Here is a 22477-nt window from a genome sequence, read left to right as displayed (position 1 = left end):
TTTCGCAAAACGGGTGGTCGTTGATTGGCTGCGGCGGGGCAGCCCTAATCCTGCGTCCGTGACGATTGGCTGCCGGTGGCGCGGAAGGCCGGCGTTACGAAGAGGGGGGCCTGTAGCACTTTCACGTCGGACGCAGTAGAGACCATGCAGGTGGGAAAGACCATTTCATAAATGAAGCGGGGGGGAGGGGAGGGGGAGTCGTTGCTAAGCGACCAACGGCTTCGCGTGGTTGCCAGGATCCTCCCGTGGTTCCTTCCCGGGCGAGAGTATCCCCGACTCCTTGATCCTTAGAAAATTCCCTTTTCCCAGACCCAGCCACCACACCCCGGTGCTTGTCTCCAATATGAAAGGCACGATCTCTTTCCCCTGGCAGTCCTTTCTCCTCATCCCAGGCGTGCAAGGAGTCTTGGGTGCAATTTCTTAGCATTTGGGGGGAAATAAGAGTGCCTCTGGGTGCGTGCAGACTGCCGGACTTTGCACATGTTTAGAGGCATTCTCTTCTTTAAAAACAACTCCAGAGTTGAGCTCTACCTCAAATTATGCCACTGCCACTCACTCAAAAGACCTCACTACAGTGGTACCTCAGGTTACATACGCTTCAGGTTACATACGCTTCAGGTTACAGACTTCACTAACCCAGAAATAGTACTTCAGGTTAAGAACTTTGCTTCAGGATGAGAACAGAAATCGTGCTCCGGCGGCGTGGCGGCAGCAGGAGGCCCCATTAGCGAAAGTGGTGCTTCAGGTTAAGAACAGTTTCAGGTTAAGCACGGACCTGTGGAACGAATTAAGTACTTAACCTGAGGTACCACTGTAACGAGGGAGACACTCCTACCACCACCCCAACAAGTTCTCAAAAGCTTTCTTAGCTTTGTTGTACTAACCCTATTTATCTTGTACGTTATTCCAATCTGCACCCCAATTTAATTATTCCCCCACCCCAATATGATAACATTCCCTGTGCCTATCGGAGAATGTGATACTAATGCCTTCATACCAAGATGAAGGTCCATGCTGCTTTGTGGAAGTGAGTTGTGGGTAACTTACACCTGCCAGGAGCTATGCCTCAACGGCTCCCACATGCCAGGAAGATTTTGGACATCACATGGCAGGACAGTCTCAAGATGTGTTCTCCCAGTGGACACACATGTCCCATGTGTGTTTAAGGCAGTATTTTCCTAAATGTTAATAGTTCTCCATGTGAACACACTATGGATGCATTGGTTGTATAAAGTCTGAAGCACCTCTGCTTGTCTGAGAGTTAGGTGAGAATCCAATTCAAGCTGCTGGTTTTGACCGGTCATGCCCTAAACTATTAGTACATGACACATCCATTCCTGTGTTCCACTGTCGTCTCTTAGTCTACTAAAAGTAGTTAGGAATTATTGCAGTCTTCCTATGCATAACGTAGACCATTGCAACTGTTGTCTTTTTAAAGTTCTTTCATAACTGGAGCCAGGGTTAAGCAGGTATATGCTTATTTTAGATCAATATAACGTTTTAGTAAGTTAATATATAATTGCATACTGGTGCTTTTGGACTCTGGTTTTTATATTGTTACCTTCAACCGGGTCTCTAGATGGTGTGTGTGTTTATGTAGAAATTCAGCAAGTCAATAAAGTAGGTGCCTTCATTGGTCTTTAGTTTTCCTTGGGACTTCTCACTCTCTCTTTGTATTTCAACAGGACTATCAGAACCTGCCAATTGACATACAGACTAGCAAGCTGCTTGGTACGTCTTTTCTCAGTCATATCAAAAAGAAAAGAGGAGGGGAAATGGAGGGCAGCTCTGTCTTAATGTTGCTGGGCGGTCACTTTTTAAAAGGGCGGATATTTATTTTAAAACCCTGCCCGTTACGGTGAAGTAGATTCCTTGGGATAGGAAGTGGCCCTCTCATGTGTTTAATGCGGCTGCTTCCCTTCTGCAGATTGGCTAGTGGACAGAAGACACTGTAGCCTGAAATGGCAAGGCCAGCTCCGCACCGTCCGTGAGAAGATTGTCTTGGCCATGCAAGACATGCCTGAGAATGAAGAGATCAAGCAGCTTCTCTCTGGTTCCTGTGAGTATTTGTGATGGCTAGCCATGGGGAAAATTCGGAACATAGGAAAAAACCATATGCTCAGTAAGAGTTTCAGACAGGGAACATTCCAAGCCCTATCTGGATATGTGGTTCTTCATTCAGATTTCTCAGGGCTGAGCACATCAAGTGCCTGGGATTTTCCTTGCCTTTTTAGGGGAAAGAAGATGAGACTCGCAAAAGAGTCATCAGAATCTCACAGTCCTCTTCTCTCTCTCTTTCTCTGATTGCAGATATTCACTATTTTCACTGCCAGCAGATTGTGGAAATCCTTAAGCGGACAGAAGCCTCCACGAAAAACATCTTTGGCCGTTACTCTTCTCAGCGTATGAAGGCGAGTGAGCATGGAGGGAAAGAGTTACATCTCTAGCCCCTCTTCCAAGGACCGTTCCTATGGGGTCTAGGCAATCTCTGCAGCGTGGATATCTGTGGAGAAAGGGGAGGGGGGATAGAAAGCCTAGACCCAGGGTTAGTGCTACCCTACAGATGTTGGTGGACTACAGTTCCTGTCATCTCTACCATGCTGAACAATATAACACAACACAATGGCCAATAACAATGGCACTAAACACTATTTACAGACTAATACAAATGATCAGAAATTACAACCAAAGTCTCTAAATCACGGTAGAATAATTCAAAAGTTCGATATATACAATCTGTCACCAAATCGCCGGAACAGAGTTTCCGGATAACCTATCTGTTTCGTTCTTACAAGTCTGGCTGATGAAGAATTGATCAAGATTGGCTGATGAAGCATTGAACAAAACAGATGTATTCGTCTATAAATAGTGTTTAGTGCCATTGTTATTGGCCATCGTGTTGTGTTATATTGTTCAACTTGTCTATATTGCAACACAGGGGTCTGTTTACGGATCTCTACCATGCTGGCTGGGGCTGATGAGAGTTGACGGGTAAAGTATGAGTATAAATGCATGTATTAATGGAAGCAACACACAAAATGCATTCAATTAGGAGAAGCTGCATTGTAAAAATTTGTATATTAGATAAGACTGCTTACAAAAATGTGCATATTAGAGAAATTGACACTAAAATGCTGATGAATTTTCATGGGGACCTCTTTTTTTGTGGGGGGAATCACAAACGGATGTGTAAATGTAGAAAACTGAATTTACGATTAAAAAAAAGAGAGAGAATGGAGAATTAACATATTCCCTAGTTCCTACTCATCCCCCTCTCTTATCCTGTCTCATTTTCCCAGGACTGGCAAGAAATAATATCGCTGTATGAAAAGGATAACACCTACTTGGGTAAGACAACCTCCATGTGTGGTACAGAGACACACACACACCATCTGGACATAGTGTGTGTCCATAGTGTGAGAAATAGTGATAACTCATTTCTGTGACCAGGGTCCTTGTCAGTTTTGTAGCTGAACTCTTCATACCACTAAATATCCTCATAAAAGTAGAATCATAAAATTGCAGAGTTGTCCTCTAATCCAACTCCCTGCAATGCAGGAATCTCAGCATGTGGTTCCCCGTCCAACTTGAAACCATATTCGACCCTGCTTAGCTTTGCAAATATGCTAGCAGTTTTATTGCTGCACCACTAAGAGGTGCTACTATTCTAGTCTTACTGCTGGGAAAGTAGCAAGTACCAGTAGCAAGTTCCCTTATAACAAGTGCGGGGAACCTGCGCCTTCCAGGCGTTACTGGACTCCATCTCCCATCAGCCTCAGCCAACATGGCCAATGGTTAGCAATGATAGGAGTTGTAGTCCAGCAACTTCTGAAGGGCTGCAGGCACCCCCTCTTTGCCTTTATGGATCAGACCAAGGATCCGTTTAGCCTAGCACTCTGCCTTCCACAGTGTCGCAGCCAGATGGCCGTAGAAAGCTCACAAGCCAAGTACAGCGTAGAGAGTCATTCCTTCTTTGTCACAGCACAGAAATAAAAAAGATTCGGAAGACTTGGAAAACAGCAAACTCGGCCTCTAGTTCTTATAATGACCAGCTGGAATGGAAAGGCATTCAAGGGGAGGAGGAGCCAAAACTTGCTGATCTCTTAACTCAGTGGCCCTGCTTCCCTTCTCTTCCTCCTCCTGGTGTAATGATTGCAATGATGTGGCATTTGATGGCAGGAGAAGCCTGACGGAGCTGACATGTCAGCAGAAACGAAGGTGGCTCTGCTTCCTCTGCTGAAGCCTGATGTACTGGATAAAACTTGTCCGTTACAAATGGGGTGCAGGATTTTATAGGGTGCGAGTTAAGCCGCGGTGAGCTACCCTAGATCCGCTAAAATGTACACGTAACACTCAACCTGCGGTGTCTTTTCTTCTTCTGCAGTAGAACTGGCCAGCCTCCTGGTGCGGAATGTCAGCTACGAAATCCCATCCCTCAAGAAGCAGATCAGCAAGTGCCAACAACTGCAGCAGGAATACAGCCGCAAGGAGGAGGAGTGCCAGCTGGCGGCCGCCGAGACGAGGGAGCGCTTCTACAGTTCCTGCAAGCAGTATGGCATTACGGTACAGAGTGCACCTCTCCCAGTCCCACCACTCTTAATCGCTTTTGCGATTAATGGCAGAATGCCAGTCCTGGTCAGAGCCACGGAAGTGCCCCTCAAACCTTTTTTGCTGCCTGAACGATAGTCATCAGGAGCAGCCTCAGGAATCAGCATGGATGAGTACCTTGCTAAGGTGCGCAGCTCAGCATGTGGACATGTGGCCCCAAGCCATTTCCTGGCTGGCAAATCTGAATTGTTTGTGGTTAAACCCAGCCCGGTTTTGCAGCCAGCGCTGTCCAGGCGTTCTGTCAAAATAACCCGTTCTGAAGCTTCAAATACTGCACTGAAAATGAACAATGCTAAACAAAATCAGTGCAGGTGTGATTGTTCTGTGATACTTTCCTCAATTTGCCTCATTCATTCAGACTCAGTAGCGCCTAAACTATTTTAACTGGAGATGTTAGAAGAGAAGTGATGGCAAGAGGGAGGCTGGGCTTACTCTGAAACAGGCCTTAGGCCTGAAACCCATTCTCAGCCCTAGCAGAGAATGGAAGGATGTAAAGAAGGCTATGTTTCTGAGTGCCTTTTTTCTCATCACTTGGTGGCCATTGCAAGACCCTGCAGATCTGGGTTTAAGGAGAACGACTTCCAGGTTACGGAGCGTTACTTCCAGGAACCTTTGAGTATCTCTGCTCCTATCGAGAAGGAATAGAGGGGATTCATAGGTAATAAATAGGAATATAAATTCTAGCCCTCAAATGCTGAAGCATCATGTAGACATTGCCTGTTTTCAGATATATTTTGCCAACATAAAGGCTAGGAAATTGCTTTTCAACAATCCAGACCAAGCAGAATTATGCTGTGCACAGAATCTCAAATGATTAACAGCACCGTCTTTCAATTTCTCCCAGCACTGCCTTGCTCAGCCATCTAGCATATATTTTCCTCTCTGCATTGTACTGCTTTATTGGTCTGTTGTTTTGCTTCATATTATTGAGATTTTGGACTTCCAGTTCTTTTTTTTTTAAAGCAAGTTTCTATGCTTTTTGGATAAAAATATGGAAATGTGTGGGCAGATTCAGAAGAAAGCTCTGAAACCTTCCGGGGGCTTGGACAGACTTTCTCTTGCGTAACAAAAAGACTTGTAGCACCATAGAGACTAAGAAATGTATTATGGTATAAGCTCTTGTGAACCAGAGCCCACTACATCTAATACAAGCCTTTTGGGCTTGCCAATCAGAAGGTTGGCAGTTTGAATCCCTGTAACGGAGTAAGCTCCCATTGTTCTGTCCCAGCTCCTGCCAACCTAGCGGTTCGAAAGCATCCCAGTGCAAGTAGATAAATAGGTTCCAATGCGGCAGGAAGTTAAAGGCGTTTCCATGCGCTCTGGTTTCCGTCACGGTGTCCCATTGCGCCAGAAGCGGTTTATTCATGCTGGCCACATGACCCAGAAAGCTGTCTGTGGACAAACGCCGGCTCCCTCGGCCTGAAAGTGAGATGGGTGCCACACTCCATAATCACCTTTGACTGGACTTAACCATCCAGGGGTCCTTTCCCTTTTTAAAAAATTTACATCTGATGAATGGAGTGTGATCCTCAGTTGTCAGTTATAGATACACATTGGTTTAAAGTGGGGCAGGGAAAAGGGTGAATGTAAAGGTTGGAGTTTAAGTGGCAGTGGGATGTAGAAATATAGTCTGTGTCAATTCAGCTAGAGCTTAAAAAGGTAAAGGGACCCCTGACCATTAGGTCCAGTCGTGACCAACTCTGGGGTTGCGGCGCTCATCTCGCTTTATTGGCCGAGGGAGCCGGCGTACAGCTTCCGGGTCATGTGGCCAGCATGACTAAGCCACTTCTGGCGAACCAGAGCAGCGCATGGAAACGCCGTTTACCTTCCCGCCGGAGCGGTTCCTATTTATCTACTTGTACTTTGACGTGCTTTCAAACTGCTAGGTTGGCAGGAGCAGGGACTGAGCAACGGGAGCTCACCCCGTTGCGGGGATTCAAACCGCCGACCTTCTGATTGGCAAGTCCTAGGCTCTGTGGTTTAACCCACAGCGCTACCCTCATCCCCAATTAGATCTTAAATGTATGCAAAACGATCCTTCACAGCAGCAGTAATTTGTGAGAACGCTATCATATTGAACAGTGTCTGACTGGTCTTATATCTCTGTTTTTTCCAGGGGGACGACGTACGCCAGGAGCTTCTGGCTTTGGTGAAAGACCTGCCATCACAGCTTGATGAGACTGGGGCTGGTGCCAAGGGGCTTTTGGAAGCCATCAACCTATACCAGGCCTGTGTGCAGTTTGTGTGCGACAGGTAGGGGCTAGTAAGCTGAGAAGGTTCTAGAATTCCTTTTTTTGCTTTGCTTTGCTTTGCTTTGCTGTCCTGTGGGTGTGACAGGTGTGCAGTCCCCAGAATCTTTGGTTTAGAAGGATCTGAGAATGCAGGATTGTGAAGGAGTGCTGCCTGAACCCTTGAATTGCAGCTGATGGTTGGAGTGGACAGCACTGGGCTCAGTGGACCAATTGGGGTGACTCACTAGGGCAACATCAAAGCATCCAGGACATGTAACAGGCAGGGGTGGGGGAGAACTTTTCTCCTGGCTGCATTCCCTCAGGGGTCATGGGCCACATGGTTGTGGTGGGTGGGGTCAAAGCCCAAAGTGGGCAGAGCCCAGAGCCAAAGGTGGGTGGGATCTGCAACCTTGCAGGATTCCATAGCAATTGATCTCTGCCACCATCTTCTATGCTGGGCTGCTTTCAGTTTGCAAGCATAGGCAGCCACCGATTTAGGCGTAACCAAATGACTCACGATCGTGCGCACGGCACCGAACCTGGAAGTAGCCCTCAAATGCCACAAAGACATCACAAAAAAGGTTGTGTGTATTTGAAACTGTGGGCAGCATTAAGATAAATTCAACAGTGTAAATAAGTTTTGATGAGTGTAATAATGGAATACTGAATGGTTTCGTTTATATAAAATATGCAGGGATTTATGTTTTGCAAAATGAACTGTGGAAAGAGAAGAAGGGAAGTCATTGATATTTTAAGGTTGTTTGAATTAATCTTCTAAAACATAAAACAGAAAATATAATAAAAATTATGGAAGAAATAATAATAAAGACGTCACAAACAAGAGGTGGAGCAAGCTTACGAGTGCTCCGCCGATGGACGCAGGGGTCTGGAACATAACCCCCGTGCAAAACGAGGATTACCTGTATTCCCAAGAGTCAAGAGATATTCTCTAATTTGCTAAATGCAACAAGTTGCAGTGACTATAAGGCAGTCTTGAGCCCAGGGACAGACATCTTGACTGCCTGCATTTGCTTGCTGATCTCTTGCCTTCCAGTTCCGCAGAGCAGGTTGTCCCCTTACTGAGGCACGTGCAGGCTCTGGGCAACACCACCGTGTACGAGTGGAGACGAGGGGTGAAGCCAACCGCAGTGGAACGGCCAAAGGTTGCGGAAGTGAAGGAAGCCATTGAAGAGGATGCGGTATGTCCATTTGGGGAAGGGGGTCAAAGTGGGTGTGGTGGGATGAAAACAATTTGTACCCCTCTGCCAGTGGGTAAAGGTAATTAACGGAGGGCTCGTCCAACCCATTGCTTGCTTAGGACGGCAAAAATACGGTGCTAGCATGCCTAGGTAGGGAGTATTCTGACTACAGAATAGTGACAGTCTATCCCCACACATTTGGGACTACGCATAAAAAGGTAAAGGGACCCCTGATGATTAGGTCCAGTCGTGACCGACTCTGGGGTTGTGGCGCTCATCTCGCTTTATTGGCCGAAGGAACCAGCGTACAGCTTCTGGGTCATGTGGCCAGCATGACTAAGCCGCTTCTGGCGAACCAGAGCAGCGCACAGAAACGCCGTTTACCTTCCCGCCAGTGTGGTACCTATTTATCTACTTGCACTTTGACTTGCTTTCGAACTGCTAGGTGGGCAGGAGCAGAGACCAAGCAACAGGAGCTCACCCCGTTGTGGGGATTCGAACCGCTGACCTTCTGATCGGCAAGTCCTAGGCTCTGTGGTTTAACCCACAGCGCCACCCGTGTCCCTAGGGGCTAAGCATAGGAACGCACAAATTGCTTTGTTGGATCAGGCAAAATGCTGCCTAGTCAGGATTGTGTTTTCTGTCAGCAGATTGACTGGGGCGACTTTGGAGACGGAGCAGAGTCGGCGCCTGCCCCTGAAGTAGTTGATTATGGGATCTCCATTGGAGAAGGAAGTGAGGAGATAGACTGGGGTATTTCTCTGGAGTCAGATGCCCAAGTGAGTGTCTACCATATCTGCCTGCCTCTAATGCAGACAGCACTTGCATGCAGTTTGATTGTACATGTACAGGGCGCTGTGGAGACGAGCAGCTACAGTGCTATGATACTGTTACGTGTCACCACAGTCTCTTGAGCGGTAAGAGGTTTCAGGGGCGCCTGCGCTTTACCCAGGGCTCAGTTTCCTTGGAATGAAGGTCAGTGGAGACTGTGGTGTCTTTAGAATATATGGTTTAATTGACACATTTCTACTACCTGAGCATAGGATGGAGGGGCTCACAGCATTAACACTCCCATAGAACCTAGGTTTCGAAGGTGGGAGTCCCAAAGTCCAGCACAGAGCAGGGCATATATCCATCTCTGCAACTTTCTAGCATCCAGCTTCAACTCATGTACACTATTGTTTTGTATAATTTCATTAAATTTCATTGTACACAGGTTGTACAATGACAATAAAGGAATTATTATCATCATCATTATTATTACTATTATTCTAAGTAAGTGGCAACTAGGTGAGGGATGTTGGGGAAGTCTCACCCATTTGTCCTATGGCACAAAGCAACTTCTCTGGATATGCTAAATTGTGGTACTTAACTACCGTAATTTTCACTCCATAACACGCAGTTTTTTCCTCCTAGAAAGTAAGGGGAAATGTCTGTGTGTGTTATGGAGCGAATGCCTACGGATGGCGGGGGAATCTGCTGCAGTCGTGAGCAGTCCGTGGCTCGCTTTGAAACAGCAAAGCGGGTGTAAGCGGCTCCTGTCAGCGAGCCAAGCCGGGGAGGAGGGAGAGAAGCAGAGCGGGAGAGGAGAGGAGCCGCTTACACGAGTGTAAGCGGCTCCTGTCTGGTTGGCTGCTTTAAAACAACCCCGTGCTCTATGTCCCTCTCTCCTCCCTACTGAGCTCCCTAAGTAGCAGCAAAGCTTTTCAGCCAGCCGAGCTGGGGAGGAGGGAGAGAAGCAGAGTGGGGTTGGCTGCTTTAAAACAACCCCGTGCTCTCTGTCCCTGCCTGCAGTTTTTTGCTGTCCAATTTTGGATTAGCCACTGTAGGGGCTGTGTGTGTGTGTGCTTGAGCTATCGTTCTCCTCCTCCTGCTTCCCGTTCACTCTCCCAGCGCCCCTGCGCTCTCCCAGCCCCTGTGACTTTAGGATTGATACTGTGTGTGTGTGTGTGTGTGTGAGAGAGAGAGAGAGAGAGAGAGGGATCGTTCTCCTTCTCTTGCTTCCCGTTCACTCCCCCAGCGCCCCTGCGACTTCCAGCACCCCTGCGACTTTAGGATTGATACTCTGTGTGTCTGTGTGTGTGTGTGAGGCATCATTCTCCTTCTATTGCTTCCTGTTCACTCCCCCAGCGCCCCTGCGACTTCCAGCGCCCCTGCGACTTTAGGATTGATACTCTGTGTGTCTGTGTGTGTGTGTGTGTGAGGCATCATTCTCCTTCTCTTGTTTCCCGTTCACTCCCCCAGCGCCCCTGCGACTTTAGGGCGACTTTAGCATGGATCCTCAGGATTTTTGCATTGGGCTACCCCAAACTCACCATCAGATCACATGTCAGTGGCCACAGCATGAACCACAAAAATCATACATCCACTGTTTCGTTTAGAATATTTTTTTCTTGTTTTCCTCCTCTAAAAACTACGTGCGTGTTATGGTCAGGTGCGTGTTATAGAGCGAAAAATACGGTAACCAGCTGAATCCATCTCCTTGACAGAGGAACTGGTTTGGCAGTCTTCCTCTTATGCAGTCTACCCTCACAGATACAGGCTCCCCAAAACTGGAAGGGAGTCAGGGTATCGTCCAGACTGACCCCTCACAACAATAGTTTATAACCATTACAGTGGAACCTCTACTTAGGGACGTAATCAGTTCCAGAGGTTCGTCTGTAAGTCGATCCGGGTCGTTGATAGAAGCACCGTTGTGTGCAGGTACATTCGGTGGTGGCATGCTTCTGTGCATGTGCAGACAGCGGCAGCCGCTTCTGCGCATACACAAATGGCAGAAGCCGCTTCTGTGTGTGCTTGAATCACAGCAAACCTGGTATTTACTTCCGGGTTTGCCACGGTCACAACTTGGATCGGGCCAAGTAGAGGCAGTCATAAGTAGAGGTTCTACTGTATAAGTCAATAACATATTTTTAAGACATTCCTTTGCAAGTGTATGGACCAGAAACTTGACACACACACACACAAAGAAAAAGAGAGAGAGAAAGAGATGAAGACTGTGGCCTGCCTGTTTGACATACTGTCATATATCGTGATCACAGCTGTCCTGACTTCAGGCATCCGTGCAGATACTAGTCACTGAAATATTCCCCTTCTACAGGAGAGCAGCACTGCAGCCATAGACTGGGGAGATGGGAGTGATGACGCAGCTCAGATCGTGGTGTTGGAGGCTGGCAGTGAGGGTAAGCACCTCTAGCGCCCCCTTTCTGGAAGGAGGTGAATATGCACACACGCTAAAAAGGGCTGGGGTGATATTTGTCAGGAAACAAGGCTAAAAGTCTGATAATGAGCTGCTTGAGTCAACTGGAAAAGCGGACTCCATCTCGGGACTCCTGCAGGACGTGGCAAGTAAAACTTGTTGATTTGTAAAAAGAGAGTTTCTGGGGATAAGGTCTGTCTGGAAGCCACACCTCTTGGCACAGAGTCCCTGCTCTTTGACCCGCTGATTCTCCTCTAGAAATACCCTCTAGTCCTGGCTTCCTCAAACTTGGCACTCCAGAGGTTTTTGGCCTACAACTCCCATGATCCCTGGCTAGCAGCACCAGTGGTCAGGGATAATGGGAATTGTAGTCTCAAAAACATCTGGAGGGCCAAGTTTGAGGAAGCCTGATCTAGTCCATATTAAGTGTTTCTACCTCCACCTCCAAACTGCTCCCTAAAGTGGAAGCAAGTGTGAGCAAGGGGGAAAACAGCAAACCATGAGGGCAGCTGTGGGAGGGGTTAAGTTTCTCTCCCTTCAGCAGTTCCTCCTTGGCAAATAAATATAAGAGGTTGTTTTGTCCTGAGTCAGAGGGAGTGGGGAAAAAGGGGAACAAAGCATACACAAGAGGGCGCTGTTGGATATGTGTTTTCTGTTCCTGCAGTGGGATTCTTGCACACAAGCCAGCCTGTGTTCACCTCAATATACTCTTTCCTCGTTGTATTTGTTTGATTTCTTTTTTTCCAGTTGTCCTTTGTTGTCTTAGTAGTTCCCCTCCCTGTGCATTAGCGGTCCTGACACCTACCAGTTGGTACCAGTTATACTCTCAGGCAGGCCATTGTCCTAGCTCCAAATAGTGGACTGCAGCAGCATCCCTGTTTGCAAGTAGGTTTTCTTTTGCAAGCATATTGAAGTTGACCATCTAAAGAGAATGGCAGATGAAATTATTTGAATATGTGGAATTGGCAACAATGACAGCGAAAATTAGGAATCAGCCAAACCAAAAGTTTAACAAGGAATGGGATGTTTGCAGAATGTATTTGAAAGGACATTGTTCCCACATGAAATCTTTAACATGCTTCGATTAACTATCGCAATATAATAGCTTATGTTAGAAATATACAATTAAAAAAATAGTTCATGCTAAGTCAAACGTTATATAATAGGCAGTTACTAAGGAATCAGAGGACCCATGTTGAGGTTGATGGAAGTCACAACATAAAGAAGAAAGTGATCTTATGTTGATGTAACAAATTTTTTTTGTATTGGATGTTTTGTTTATTTTTTGTTTTTGTTTGTTTGTTTTGTATAGTGTTGTTTGGATGTTATAAATAAAACTAATAGAGAGTAATTGAAAAAAGAAGAAGTTGACATTTTAAAATGAGAAAACTGAAAGAATTGGAGGCTGCTGGATTATGTTTTCTGTTTTAAATGAGGCAATTCCTCATAGCAAGGGAGGAAAAATCAGTGCAGAGGCCCACTTGCAAGTGCATCTATTGTATAGTCTGCCTCTTGAAACGGCAGCCTGGGTTGGCTTGGGATTTGGCACTCCTGCCTGCCGTTTTGTAGGTGGGGAAATCAAAGGCAAGATTGGCGAGTCGGTTCACCTTCTGAGTTGGTGCATCAATCACAAAGGACTTTGCCAGGAAGTTAATACTTTTCAAATTTGGCACTGACTTTCTCAGGATAAAGTCTGGAAGTTGACTCTGAGTTAATGGTACTACCCAGGACCAGGTAAAGACCGCAGCAGCTCTTTCCAGTAGGTTCTGGGACATGCAGGGGTGGGGAACAAGGGAGATAGCTGACAAAAGTCTCCACATCCCATGCTTCCAGGCCCAGAATTTTCAGATGCACCCCTGACTTGTGGAACATGGGTGTGAGGATGGTTCATGGCAGTTGTTGCAAGTAAGAACTGAAAGCAACTCGCTGGTGTGCTGCCTTGCCCTGATAGGTGAGAAATCCTTGCTGCTGTATAAAATGCTGCCCCGTTGTTACTTAAGAATTGGACCCTTAGGAGAGCATCTTCTCTATGACAACCTGGGATCGCCTGTTATAAAAGAACTAACAAAATCAAAGTTCTGCATTTTAAACCTAGTTCTTGTGCCAAGGAAAGTTAGATTCTGTAACCTATACAAATGGTGCAGAATTAAGCATATTTGCATGTATTATTTGCTTAATCTTGCATCATTTCCTCTTGGTTTTTTCCCCTAGCTGTTGAGAGTGGAAAGAACTCTGTGGTCTACTGAAGTCTAGCTCAACTCACTGGTCTTGTGGTTTCTGAGATATACCAAGCATTTTGCAAAATTTCCAGTTGGGTTTTGTAGCTATAAGGGCTGGCTGGCTGGTTGTGTTTTTGTTTTGAGATGAAGGCTGCAATTCTCAGGATGGAGGATTCTGCGTCCAGCACCAAGTCCCCTCCTTGTGCAGCATTTCCCATTTGCAAATCCTGCTGACGGTGTGGAACAGTATTAAATTGTAACATCATCTGATTTTTAGCCTTGTTTCCCAACAAGTTTGGCCCCGACTTTCAGAATAGGGTCTTTCCATTCTATTTCTATAAGGTGGGAGTAGAAAAGTCAAGGAGAAGCTGAATTGTTACTTCAGAACTTGATATTCATATGTAAATGAAGTCTATGAAATTTATTTATAAATGAAATCTACTTTTCTTCCCCCTCTGTTCTCTGCATCCAGCCCCAGAGGGAATTGCACGAGGACCTGATGCTCTCACCATCCTGGAGACCCCAGAGACCAGGAATCAGTTCATTGATGAGCTCATGGAGGTAACAAGAGCTTATGCAGTGCTAAGTTCAAACCAGGGAGACTCTGTCACCTTAGATGTTGTTTGACTCCAACTTCCAGAGGTGCTGAACCCCAGTGCTGAGCCAAAGGCCTGTCAGCTGGGAGATGCCCCCTAAGCCGGGATGCCAAGAGACAGATTCCTCTGAAGAAGTGGCCCTCTTTACACCAGGGACCTTGCTGTCTCCAGCACAGGCAATGCATGGCAGAGCTAGGTTGCAGGCCATGGGACTCCCCCTTTAAGGCTCTCCATTCCGCAGGAAAGATGAAAAGCTTAGGAAGGTTAGTTTGGCCAAGTACGGTAATTTGCCTGTGTGGAGTTATCCATGGTCCTGAAATTTAAGCCTGTCTCTATCTGCCAAGTGACTCTCAGGCATCAGTTGTGCCCCATGTTCAGGGCAGGACAGCTGCATCCGATCTCATGTGATTTTGAATACAGTCGTACTTTGGAAGCCAAATGCCTTGCGAGTCAAAGAGTTTTGGCTTCCGAGCGCCACAAACCCGGAAGTGAGTGTTTCAGTTTGTGAATGTTCTTTGGAAGCCGAACATCCGACCACAGCTTCCGCGGCTTACGATTATGTGCAGGAAGCTCCTGCAGCCAATCGGAAGCCACACCTTAGTTATCGAACATTTTGGAAGTCGGACAGACTTCCTGGAAGGATTCCATTTGGCTTCCAAGGTACGACTGTGCATCTCAGTCCTCTGGCACATCACTTCTAAGACTTGTCTGGCACGGTGGGAGCAGGGTAGAGATAACAAGACCCAAGAAACACAAGTGGTTAATTTCTAAAATGAGATGTCATGGAGCTCAAGCTTGGGTGGTGCCATCTGAGCTGGAAACTGGGAAATGAATGGGAGCTAGCTGGCCTTCAAAGACAAAGGTAGTTTTCTGCACATAGGATCGTAGAATTTTAGATATGGAAGAGACCCCGAGGGTCATCTAGTCCAACCCCCTGCAATACAGGAACCTCAATTAAAGCATCCATGACAGGAAGCCATCCAATCTCTGCTTAAAAATCTTCAGTGAGGAGGAGTCCACCACCTTCTGAGGGAGTTTGTTCCACTGTCCAACAGCTCTTATTTCCTGATGTTTCTTCCTGATGTTTAGTCGGAATCTCCTTTCTTGTAACTTGAATCCATTGGTCATGTAGATGTACAAAGGTGTTCTTCTTTATTGCTATACATATTCCAGAATCGAGCCTTGGCTCTCTAAAGAGCCTTGATACCTAGTAGGATTTGGTTCAGATGAATCCCTGAGAACTGTCGGCCGTTGTGACCCCCACTGCCTTCGTCTTTGTTTTGAAATTGAAGGCTTTTTGACAGGCAAGTGTTTGTGCCCTGCTTTCTCACTGCCCTATGTCTCCTCCTGTCCCTCCCTCATCCACCAAAAGCTGGAGATATTCCTTTCCCAGCGCATTACTGAGACAAGCGAAGAGGCGGACATCCTAGCTGTGAGCCAGTTCCAACTAGCGCCAGCCATTCTGCAAGACCAGACCAAAGAGAAATTGGAGGCCATGGTTGCAGTCATCCACAATCTTCTTGGCCGGTTGACCAGCTTGAGAATGCAGCATCTTTTCATGATCCTTGCCTCCCCGAGGTTGGTGAACTTCTCCTTCCTACATAACTCCTCCCCTTGGGTCAGACCCTCCCTTTCGTAGCACACACAAGGAACCCTTTCTTACCCTTGACGGGCTGTAAAGCAGACAGATTTCTTTTTGTCTCTGGTCCTGACCGTAACTGTGCCAGTTATTTGTATAACATCATTCTTGTTTATAAGACCCAATAAATAAAAAATTAAAAAAGGAAAAACCAGTTCAGGGCCCAAGATTAATCCCCCTTGGGTTGAAATGGAGGAGCGACAAGGAAAAGATAGGTTGGAAGACATGGAATGGGGATTTCAGTGGTATGGGGCTTGCCTTAGGGAAAGCACAATTTTGTAGTACAGTTGAAAGTTGGAATTGGACATTGTTGGGAAAAACCATTCAGGGCTCTGGTGTTTTATTACTGGAGTTTCTGTGACCTGCATGGTCTCGTGGGTCTTTTTAAAAGTCCTTCATGGGGAAGGTTTCATTGTACGTTTTTGGTGGGAGAGGGGAGGTTTCATTGTTTTGATTTGGTGCATCTAAAATGCATAACAGCCTGTCTTGATCCACTCCTATCTGTGTGCGTTTGCTGTGTGCCGCACCTTAGACAACAGAAGACGCTATATTTGTGTGAGAATCTTTGCACTGCGGCACACCCTCTTCCCTTTGAATTGGCTTCTTACACTTCTGCTCATCTGCTAAAGCACAGTCTGGAGGCAGTACTTTGCCAAGACTCCTTTTTAAAGAGGAAAACATGCTAGAAGGGAAATAAGTTCCATTCGGTCAAGTGGGGCTCAGTGTTCATGTAAACGTACTTGCTTGGTGTTGGAGGTTGAGCCAGATGTTCTTTTCAGTCCGATGCCAATCCTGTGATACCAGAATCTCTGAGTAGGATCAACATGTGCAACATGTACAACATGTCCTAATTGCTAAAAACTGGAAAAAAGAAACTGTGCCAACAAAAAGGGAATGGCAAGACAAACTGTTAGAGTATATTGAACTGGCTAGATTAACAGAGGCAATTAGAGATCACACTGGACAAGAGTTTCAAAAAGCATGGGGGAAATGCAGAGAATACTTCACAAAACAGTGCCCAAAAATACATACCTGGACTTGTTTCGATTAATGTCTGCAGGAGACTTTGTGGATACTTAAGTTATAATTAGAAAAATCTTAATAATAATGCATAAAGGAAACAGTTTATAAGAAGTAAAAAAGGAGGCCAGATACATGATAAAGGAAGTCTTTTATTTGGTTGTTTGTATTGTTGTATGTTATGCTCACTGCATGTTATGTTCACGTTTAATGAGGGTGGATTTCTGTATTGGGGGGGTGGGAGGGTTTATGTTTTGTTGTAAATAAAATTCCAATTAAAAACAAAACAAAAACATGTGCAGTGCTTGAGGACTGCAGTGGACAAGAGTTTGCTTGAAAGCTTTTCATGGGATTCTCTTGGGCTTCAGATATGTGGACCGCGTGTCCGAGCTCCTCCGCCAGAAGTTGAAGCAGGCAGACCTCCTCCTCCTGAAGAAGGATCTGATGGTTCAGAAGCGGCAGGAGGCACTGGAAGAGCAGGCCAGCCTGGAGCCAAAACTTGACATTCTTGTGGAGAAAACCAGAGAGTTGCAGAAGCTGGTGAGTGCAATGGAGGGGGGGGGCCGGTTCCCACCTCCAAGTCCAGTTGCGCTAAGTCCTGTAGGCCACTTCCATTTCAGAGGCACCAGAACACAGGGTGCCTGCTGACCGAGTGCGATCCAATGCTGTTGTAAATTGCCTTGGATCAAACCCACAGTGGATTGCATATGGAGGGAGGGGTAAATATGAGCAAATATCACCCAGAGTTTGCAGGGAAGAACTGCAGGTAGGGTTTTGCGTGGTCTGGGAGTTGGGCTTAAGTGGTCTACAAGACTCTTCTCCATCCATGCCATTCTCCATGTATGTAAGCCGCAGGGTTCGTTTCTTTTTCTTAGGAAAACGTGGTTTCAGTTTGAATCAAAAGAGGGGGGGGGGAGGGATCAAGGCTTCTGCTGGTTTTTAAATATACAGATATATATATAAGTATGATTATTTTATTGAAGTTCACAATAAATCTGCAATAACCAATAGGTTTACAATGCTGTAAGAAAATAACCAACTTAAACAAAGTACACTAAACGGATATCAACATACAACTGTACATTTCCATTGTATTTACTATACTGTTAGATCTGAGAAAAAATACAAATTTCTCCATAAATTTATTTGGTTGATTTGCTCATATTCTCCTATAATGGGTTGGTATTATTATTATTATTATCATCATCATCATCATCTTTATTGCTACCACTACTATTATATTTAAATTTGTATACTGCCCTATACTCGCAGGTCTCAGGGTGGTTCATTTGCACCAAAGTCTAAATCTTTTCATGCTCCCCCCCCCCCCAGTTCTTGGCTACTATTATTTTTGCTGCACAAATCAAACTGGTTACCGCCCCTTGATCACTGTCTGTGATAACATCTTTTAAGCTCTCATGCTGTTTTTTAAATCTGAAAATGTATTTATTTATTTTGCACAAATTATCCCTTCGGGACACAGCTATAGTACAACCAAAGCTGGGAGCCACATTCAGCTGAAGGACAACCCACTTAACGGCTTGCTTTTAAAGACTTGCGGTTCCTGAACATTCACCTGGCAACAAGCATGTAGTCTAATGTGGGAAAAGGACCACTATAGATGTAAATCAGTAACTCCCAGCCTGGGTACCTGCATACCCTCTATAGATCAAAGCAGGGTTGGTGGGTTTGAAGATCTGTGCAAACTACAACTTCAGTTTTCTCAGGTGTGAAGATGCCCAAGGAATAGCTTCCACGTTCCCCCTATGGCTGTGTGCAACTGCAGTACTGGCATGGAATTACAGCATTCAATGCACAGTTCTTAAAAATCTCTCTCGCTCTTTCTTTTTTGATAAAAAAATAAAATGAGTTTCTAGAACTTGCGGCTACGCTATAAACTTGAAACTAATAAGGGTGATATCTGGGGTTATCCCAGAAGCTGAGGAGAAGTAGTAGTTTGGATTTGATATCCCACTTTATCACTACCCTGAGGAGTCTCAAAGCAGCTAACAATCTCTTTTTCCCTTCCTCCCCCACAACAAACACTCTGTGAGGTGAGGCTGAGAGACTTCAGAGAAGTGTGACTAGCCCAAGGTCACCCAGCAGCTGCATGTGGAAGAGCAGGGAAGCGAACCCGGTTCACCAGATTACGAGTCTACCGCTCTTAACTACTACACCACACTGATTCCCACCCCCACCTCCCACCACCAGCAATTTATTAATATTTTCCAATAACAGGACAGTCACACAAAAGCTGTGTTTCCTTTTGGTATAATTTTCTGCAGTTTGGCTTCGGGGGGCCACTGACAATGGGTATTCTGTCTTTCAGATTGAAGCAGACATCTCTAAACGGTACAACGAGCGACCTGTGAACCTGATGGGTGCCTTCGTTTGACTCCTTCTCCCCACATGCAAAATACACCTTGGACGTCCCTTGTGTGGTTGCAGCAGATGGCGTCAACCACACCCCACAACCAAAGGGAAGGGAGGCCAATTGGTCTTCAGATTCCGGGAGCAAGGGGCGGCTGGTAGGGACGGCTTCCTGGACTTGCCCCGCATAGAGCTTTTCATGCTTATTAGCAGATCCCTGATGGATAAATAAAGCTGCTGTCTCCGTTCCAATTCCGGTGGTAATTCCGGTGGCCAAGGAAGGTACAAGATTCCCCAGAGACACACCCCATCTTAAACCTTTCCGTACACCCCAAGGAAACCAACTGCACCCACTAATCTGGTAACAGTAACCCCGGGCATGGCACTGCGGTCGTGGATCTTTGCTTGGCCTTGGGATAGACACTGCAGCTGTAGGAGAAACCTCAACACTGGCGAGTTGCACACACTGTCCCTCAAACAGCACCGCTGGGATGCAAGCCCCTTTCACAGGATTCATCAAACTGTAGAGGGACTACGAGTGTCATCTATTCCAACTTCCTGCAATGCAGGCATCTTTCACTCGAACCCACAACCCTGAGATTAAGAATCTCATGATCTACTGACAAAAGCTGAGGAACCTTTTTTTTTCAGTTTGAGGGCCTCATTCCCTTCTGGGCAACGTTCCAGGGGCCACATGACAGTGGTGAGGCAGTGCATCAGCAAGAGTAGGTGGAGCAGGGGATGTAAGTTTTGTGGGAATGTTCAGGGTGGCAGGAGAGGATATATGGTTTATTAATATCCTTCCTAACTTGCACTAGCAAGTTCCTTTACTTACCAGAGTTTACATTCTCCTTCTCACGCACAGCAGATAACTGGTTGCAGGCTCGTGTGAGCCTCTCACTATTATACAATTTAGTCTTTCCCAAACTGAATTGTATGTTCCTGGTAAGTTCCCTTGAATCCCCCTTAAAAAGAATAAAGGCTCCACAAAATTACTTAAAGATGATCAAAGAAGTTTACTCACATCAGTTCACAGTTGGATTCCTGAAGGCAGACTTAGTTACAGATATGTACATGTAGATCTACCCCATATGGGGGAATTAATCCCAGTGCTCCTGCTAGCTGAGAGCTAGCAGAGCAGTCCTAGCTAAAACCTGGTCAAACGAAGAAGGAAGTGAAAAAAAGAGAGGTGTGCTGCGTGACTCGTTCTTTTGTTACCTGGACAGGTAAGGTCGTGCCCACCTTCTATCACATGCAAAAGGAAGGATGATCCAGCCAGGAGGAATAGGAAGTTTCGACTGGCTGGACCAAACATTTTCCCGCATGTCTTCTCTAGCAGTACAAGGAATGTTGTACTTGACTGCCTCTCACGGATCACATCCCACAAGTTTTACCTGCACATGGCAGGCCAGTTCCCCACTTACACAAGTCTCTCTACCCTCCATCCAGCAAAGCAAGAGGCACGATCAAAGTTAGAGGGTGGATTCTAGCCCGGCAAAAACACTCAAGGAGGATTCAGAGTAGGTCCAGTAGGGGGTGTGGCCTGGGGTGAGTCCTGAGGGCCAGCCAGAGAGGCTTGGAGGGCCGTGTTTCCCCCCAGGGTCTGCTTTATTAGGATACTTCTCTTCAAACTTTCTTTGGAGAAGAAACCTACTGCTATGATTCAGACCTATTTGTCTCCAGACAGACACTGATTTCACTTTGTATTGTAGCTTCAACCTCGGCTGCAAGAAAGTTGTTCCCTCTTATCTGCCACTCAGCTGGCTCTGCCCCATAGATCACTCTGTGGGGCAGCTGAGTTTGTTGCATTAGCACACATTTACAAAATTTGCATGCCTAAACATGTAATGTGTGAATGGCTGCTGTATGTGATGGCCTGGGATTCGGACTCGGATACTGAACCTGAGGGATCCCAGCTTGCACAGGATTCCCTGCCTCCAGAACCAGCTGAGCCGGGGCTGGGGCATGAGCCTGAAGAGTCCTCACCTGTGCTGGATCCTCAGCTGCAGGCATCAGCTGAGCCTGCTCTGGCTCCTGAGGTGATGGAGGCCCCATTGCCTGCAGGTGCTCCACTCTCAGCCCCGTCAGAGGAAGCTGAGGTTGCCTCTGGGTCCGGTAACCCTCCAGCCTCTCCTGAGCTACAGAGACTCAGGGCAGAGAGGCGGAGGGAATTAAGTTCCTGCAGGAGGAGTGCTCACCTCCAGGCCAGGAGAGGCAAGTCACCTGAGAATCGGGGCCACCCTATGCTTCGGGGCAGATAAAAGCCGGCCAGCCCCAGTCCCAAGTTGCGGGAGCAACATTGTTGGTTGCTAGTTCCTGTCTGAACCCAGTCCTGCTTTCCTGCCTGAGCTTCTGACCCACCCTGGCTCCCTGCTTGCATGCCTGTTCCTGACTTCACCCGACTTCCTGCCCTGCACCCAGCTTCAGCCACTACGGACTGCCTCCACATTGCATCTTTGACCACGGACCGGACTTGGACCTCGCCTCTCGGGTAACCCATGGGACCAGCATACTGTATGTTTTTGGAAGTCAGAGCCTGCCCACAACCTTGGGGCAAGAGGTTTGTGCTGAGATGCCTCCTGTCCTTGCATGCTTCCCTGACGTATCCTCCAGACAGGGAGTAGGACAGATACTTGTCTTGTAAGCATCCCTTTTCCATTTGGTTCCACCAGCAACCCAGCTTTGAACAACAAGAGCATAGTAACACATATTATATGTAATATAAACCAGTCCCTCCCACTTACCCACCCACCCACAGCTGGTATCCAGGAAGTGGCTGGATCAAGTAAGGTAAGGATGAAAGACAAGGTGGGCAGTTGTGCCAATGGATAGTTTCTCGTCTGGCCTTGGATCTGCCCCCATTGTCTTTTAGCCTGGCAGAGGATACCACCCCTTCTATCCCTCTTATTTGGGGGAGGCAAAGAGTGGGTGATCGGTTTGGGATTGGGGGGGGGGAGATGATTCGATTTTAATTTCATAGGAGAGCAGTTGATTCATTGCTCTTTGTCGGTGGTGTTGACTCTCGTAATGACTTTCCATCAAAATGAAAAGTGGAATGACAGCGTTCATTATTCCTGCTGCTTGTTATCTCAGCGGCGGGGGGAGGGCCGCCCCCTCCCCCCCACGCCGCCTTTCAGCCATCCTGGACAGTGAGTGATGGGCCCTATTAATCACCGACCCCGCGGACTCTGGCGGACACACGCTACCCGGCAGAGAAGGGGAGAGAGATAAGGCACCAACAGGCGCTCCAATCAATTAACGTCAAGCAGGACTCTCCTGCCCCTCCTTCCTTCCCTGCTTTCACCCTCTTGTGGCTACAGAGGTGGACATCTCTGGGGTGGGTGGGTGGGTGTGAAGAGAGAAAGAGCAAATGGGGGCTCTTCTCCCATGGACCAT

At 46.7% G+C, this 22477-nt stretch overlaps 1 protein-coding gene across 3 annotated transcripts; it reads left to right on the top strand.

Moving 5' to 3' along the window:
- Positions 1–25: 25 nt before the first annotated feature.
- Positions 26–19333, top strand: CDK5RAP3 (CDK5 regulatory subunit associated protein 3). Of its 3 annotated transcripts, none has more exons than XM_080979394.1 (14): positions 26–150; positions 1686–1731; positions 1928–2059; positions 2311–2411; positions 3300–3348; positions 4385–4563; positions 6725–6861; positions 7894–8038; positions 8686–8817; positions 11139–11220; positions 13929–14017; positions 15425–15630; positions 17080–17251; positions 19041–19333. In XM_080979394.1, exons 1-14 carry the CDS (start codon positions 145–147, stop codon positions 19104–19106), a joined length of 1542 nt encoding a protein of 513 aa, XP_080835520.1. In that variant the 5' UTR covers positions 26–144; the 3' UTR covers positions 19107–19333. The 3 variants fall into 3 exon arrangements, with proteins under 3 accessions (XP_080835520.1, XP_080835521.1, XP_080835522.1); XM_080979395.1 differs by having other exon boundaries at positions 39–150; positions 8689–8817; XM_080979396.1 differs by lacking the exon at positions 26–150 and adding an exon at positions 207–350.
- The last annotated feature ends 3144 nt before the right edge of the window (positions 19334–22477 follow it).

Source organism: Podarcis pityusensis (assembly GCF_964106645.2).
Source record: "Podarcis pityusensis genome assembly, chromosome: 13".
Taxonomy (NCBI): domain Eukaryota; kingdom Metazoa; phylum Chordata; class Lepidosauria; order Squamata; family Lacertidae; genus Podarcis; species Podarcis pityusensis.
Note: the sequence above shows the minus strand (reverse complement) of the source record. Positions and strands in the feature narration are given on the sequence as shown.